The sequence below is a fragment of the Homalodisca vitripennis genome, chromosome 2 (assembly GCF_021130785.1).
Source record: "Homalodisca vitripennis isolate AUS2020 chromosome 2, UT_GWSS_2.1, whole genome shotgun sequence".
Taxonomy (NCBI): Eukaryota; Metazoa; Arthropoda; class Insecta; order Hemiptera; family Cicadellidae; genus Homalodisca; species Homalodisca vitripennis.
This window is the reverse complement of record NC_060208.1, coordinates 153,622,385-153,627,766: the sequence shown is the minus strand read 5'-3', so window position 1 is coordinate 153,627,766 and position 5,382 is coordinate 153,622,385. Positions and strand designations below refer to the sequence as shown.

The 5,382-nt window shown below is 37.2% G+C and overlaps 1 protein-coding gene across 1 annotated transcript; it reads left to right on the top strand.

Annotated features, from left to right (window-relative positions):
* Window positions 1-980: 980 nt before the first annotated feature.
* LOC124355856 lies at window positions 981-2,390 on the top strand. Its single transcript, XM_046807011.1, has one exon. It carries the CDS (start codon window positions 981-983, stop codon window positions 2,388-2,390), a length of 1,410 nt encoding a protein of 469 aa, XP_046662967.1.
* The last annotated feature ends 2,992 nt before the right edge of the window (window positions 2,391-5,382 follow it).

Below are 5,382 nucleotides of genomic sequence, written 5' to 3'. Positions count from 1 at the left end.
AAATAGAAGTTTATAGTCTGTTTCGATGTAAGAAAAATAAATCTGCTATCTGAAGTGTGGTTTGGCCAGGCAAGGTTGTCGAAAAGACAGGCCGTATATCTCTCCTTTCCTCGGTGATCTATTATTTGCCTCCTACAACATTCTCTTAATCGAAAACATGTACTGTTCTCAAAAATAATCATAGGCTATATTTTACTTTTCCTAACTTTTACTATAGGAAGTTATCGTTACACATGAAAACTTATACGCTTTTTTATATGTTTTCGGACAATTGTTGCATCTCCAATTTTATTTTAACTATTTAGTAAAAGACTAATTTCCGATGCTAGTTGAACAATTACAATCCAATATTTAAAAATCGATGTTCAATATTCCTTAAAGCTAGTTTTAATGCACATCTTGAACCGTATTATAAGAATTAGCCTCTAATTCAAGTATGTACTTTTTAAATAACATCCTTGAGGATTTATTAGCAGCCTTATTTAAATAAAGTTATTATTTGTATAGATTATGTGCATGCTTATTTTCTTATGTCAAAAGAAACCTAATGCTGCAATATGTAAGGAAATTATGACCACAGTTCAACAATATAAGGCCATAATCAGCTGATAAGAACAGCTAAAATTAAAACAGCTGATTGCTGTGGCTCACAGACAGTGCTGTCACAAAGAGACAGTGGGTATTGTTTAGTACTTGGTTTTATTAAGGCGGATATCTCCCTTATTTTTCATCGATTTGGTATTGCTAGATTTGTAATTACATTGTCTAACTAAAGTGGAATATATGTAACATTTTAATGATTTTTCGTTTTTAAGATACTTATACGTTTAAGAAACTTGGGAAATTGCCATTTTGATATTAAAGATTTAAAAGAATTTAGATGTGTTCTGTATTTATGCGTTTAGGTTTCAAAACTATATACCAAATTACAAGTTATAAAAATCCTTTCTAAATTAAAAATGTTTATGCGAACAAACAAAATGGCAGCTATTTGTGTAATTATTGGGTTGTCAACAGTTTTAATATCATATTTTTGGTTTGCCTATGGCCTAAGAATAATACCTGAAAGTGATGATAGAGTGCTCTGGGACGTATATGTAGTATATGTGAGGATCAGGAAGACGTGTTTGCGTGGGCTGGACAATATTGTCAAAGCGGGCTGTAAGCGGACTTTGAACCTCCCTGCTAGAGCGAGTGCTGAGGTGGTCGCACTCCCACCCTCCTGGGGGGGAGCTGGCCTTCTGCCATTGGCCGACCTCTCAGACCTCGCTGCTGTTGCCCACGCCTTCCGCCTATTGACCTGCCCAGACCCCAAGGTCGCACACCTAGCTCTTGAAGGCCTCGCTGTGTCGGCCGGTCAGCGGTCTGCTGCTAGAGCAGACCGAGAGTTCCTTGTGGCCTATTTGAATGGGGACTTCGCTGGCAACTCCAACGTAGAGACCACCTTTTCTCTGGCCCGGGCTGCCCGGAATCGCCTCTCCAAGCGGCTCCCCGACCTTCGTTGGGGATGGTGCGGGGAGAGGGATTCATTCCAGCTGACTGTCCCGGGTGAAAGATCCACCTCCATTGTGGACAGGGGCTCCCGGTCCAGAGTGTCATCCTGCCTGCGGTCGGCTATGCAGTTATTTTACCGTTCTGCATTGTCTGCTAAGCCGGACCAAGGTAGGGTGATGAGAGTTGCCGCTGCGTGCCCCACCTCAAATCACTTCCTGTACGAAGGTCGCCACACGAGGTTCGCTGACTGGCGATTCATCCATAGGGCGCGCCTCAATGTTTTACCCTTAAATGGATGCAGGCGCTGGGGTGCTGGGGACCGGCGTTGCCGCCGATGTGGTCGTCATGACGAGACCACGGCCCATGTGTTGTGTCACTGTCTTCCTTCCATGGCCGTGGTCACAAAACGTCATGACGCCGTCCTTGGCCTCCTCGCGGCATCCGTTCGACCATCTCCTGGGGTTGAGGTGCGCCAGAACCAGCGAGTGCCTCTCGACCAGCTGCTGCCTGAGCGTAACGTCCCCGACAACTTGGCTCGCCTCCGGCCTGACTTGGTGGTCATCGACCGTGACCGTAAATTAATTAAATTGGTCGATGTCACCATGCCGTACGAGGACGGATGGCAGTCCATTATTGACGCACGGGAGAGGAAATACGCCGCATATGATCCCTTCGCCCAGACTCTCCGAGCCGGCGGTTACCGTGTCACCGTGGACGCCTTTGTTGTCGGCTCTCTGGGCGCGTGGGACAAAGCCAATTGGGGGACCCTGGCCCGACTAGGTGTCTCCCGGCAATATAGTGTGGCCCTCTCCCGTAAGTGTGTCTCCACTGCCATCCGCTGGAGCCGGGACATATACGTGCAGCACGTCACGGGTGTGCGGCAATACAGCCCATAGAGCGGGGGAGCCGTCCATGGCCCTTAGTTTTTAAATAGTTTTTAAATATTTTAACTTTTTAACTCGCATGTCTTTTATAAACTTCACTTGCATGTGACGTAGTTTTTAGTATTTTAACCTTAGTTGTAGTATTGTTACAGAGGCCTTTTCAATGTTTATATTATCGTTATTGTTTTAAAATTATATATTGTTATTTATTAATTTATTATCATTGTTATTAATTGTAATATGACGTTATTTAGTTTGTAAGCAACTTGCATGTTGCACTCTGCCTGTATTAATATTTGACAATTAATAAATGAACTAGATGACGAAAAAACAATTGCCGAAAAAATGAAAGGCCCAAAATACCCTATATTGTATAACTCTTAAAAACCAAGAAAGTTTAGTATAAACTGAAACAACATAAATCGCACATATATGCTACATATCTCAGAAAACCTCTAGACCGTCCAAGAAAGCGATTCCATATATAACCATGGCATATACGAGTTACCATCTCCCCAGACGTAGCATGTTCAATTTAAAGCTAACTTTTTGACATTAAATAATTATCAAACAAGAACGTAATCAAATTTAATTTGATGAATACTCATATGGTTGCTATAATTCAACTCTGCTGTCGGGTTAAGCAGAAAGATAAGCCTAGCATTACTTTTAGAAATTGCTTCAAATGAAACCGTTTATTTTTATAAATAACAATGATAAATATTGCCGCTTTATATCAATTCATACTCAATGGTATTTCTCAGCATGATAACTAAATACAGTGGAGATTCTTTGTTTGAAGCATGCTTTTGACGACGAAGGATTGTGAAGGGAACGGGATGTTTCCGGACATTTTTCACCGTTCACTGATACAAAAAAATATTAACACTATTTATTCGAGATCTGCACTCTGATCTCTTGTTCATGTAAATAACCTGAGTCTGAAAAACAGTAGTGTTAATTTGTGTTTATGTCAATCCCTCGTGTACCGGGTTTATCAGAGAAAGTTAGAAGAGCAGGTAGAAAGTACAGATTTGACCGCGTTGTAAACACACAATACTCTTAGACAAAATCTAAACAAAGAAATATCACACGGGATTCCAAAACCCGTGTTCACAGTGTAAAATGTAGTTCCAATAGGGAATACATAGGTGAGAGAAAAAGACCATTAGACGTAAGGATAACAAAACACAAAGAACACATAAGAAAGGTTCTAACAAAAAGCAGAGTCACAATATGTTTTTAAGAAGTTCATCTAGCATGAAGCAATAATAAAAAGATCAACTCCTTTTTCACCCTTTTTGCTGCCAACTTGCTTCTGCAGTATCGATTTACTTGTGGATTTACCTGGTCAGTCGTAGGTGATTTGTCGGTAAATGCAGACGTATTGTGACCTATATTGTGTAGTTCAGTTTTAATAATTAGTGTTGTGTTTTCTATTAAGGGCATGTGTTAGAGTTAGTGAAGTTGGCACACAAGAATGGTAGTTGTGATTCTTGACTTACGCGAGTTGCAACGTTGTGGTTTTATTTTTTATTTTAACTTAGTTTGTTATTATATGTTAGATTTGCTATTTACCTGAAGAATTGATCAAATTGCAAATTACGAAACGTAGTATTATGATTTTTTTTGTATCACAGAACGATTGATTGAAAATGTTCGGAAAACTCATGTTTTCTTCACAAAGTGGAGATTTATGTAGGGATTTAATATCATGAAAGTGGAAATTAGTTTACAGATTATGTTTCGTTATTTTGAAGTTAAAATAAAGATGTGTAACAAAACTGTATATTTAATAAATCGTTTTACAAATCATTTTATTAATAGCACATTAATAACTGAGAAAAGTTAAGGCTGGCTTTTTCTATAATGGTTGGATACTTTTACACATTAAATAGTGCACTGACTGTATCATGATGCGTAATTACTAGATTGTTATGTAATTAAGCATTTCTCTCCATTTACCATGTAATTTTTGAAAATTATTACGAAACCCGTGTTCACAGGTGTAAAATGTAGTTCCAATAGGGAATACATGGGCGATAGACCAAGACCATTAGACGTAAGGATAACAGAACACAAAGAAAACGTAAGAAGGGTTCTAACAAAAAGCGGAGTCACAATATGTTTTTAAGAAGTTCATCTAGCATGAACCTCTTTACATTTTTTAATAGTATATTAAATTTAGTAGTCCATAACATCAAATATAACTTGCTTAAGATATCCAATAACTATTTATAATAATAATAATAATTAGATATAATAATTATATATTATTTTTCATATAAAAAATTAAATAGATAGGGTTTAGTACGACTATATTTGTTACAATAAAAACACATAGAGAAAGACAACAAAACTGTGAATTTTAATCGCATTCAGTAATTAATATTATTACTCTTCTTATTACGATTTCCATAACTTATTACTGATATACTCCTCAATAATATCCTTTTAATAATGGATAATTATTAATAAACAACAATTAATAATGTAAAATATTTATTTTATACTAAGTTTAATATTCCATTACAAATAAAATGTGTTGGTCCCGTATAAGATCTTCCACAAAAGCTTAAATTAATTTACTTTGAGCATCAACCACATTCCTTGTAGATTTTGTACCATCAAGTTACCGTTAATGAAGACTAGCTTTATCTCAGACTGACTTTTATCTTGCACCAGTATATTTAAATTCCATCAATCCATGTGATCGCCCATTAAGTATAATATTTGTTCGTCATTAAATTGCATCTCAGTTTACACAATTTCTGACGTAAATTCAAATGAAGTAGATAAAGCTAGTTACCAATTAACTAAACAGAGTTATCAAATAACCTATTAATACATTGGTTACTGACAATCAGTATTATGCCAGTAATTTTTTATTTTCACGCCATTGTGTTTAGTTAACCTTCTGGCATATGTATAATATGGCATAATGGATGTATCCTTCTGTACAGATTAATTAAACAGTAGTTTTGTGCTTTATTCCGATCGTAGT

What these genes read in the sequence shown, in the direction of transcription:
- LOC124355856 (XM_046807011.1), top strand. Translation starts at nt 981, where the DNA reads ATGGCAGCTATTTGTGTAATTATTGGGTTGTCAACAGTTTTAATATCA.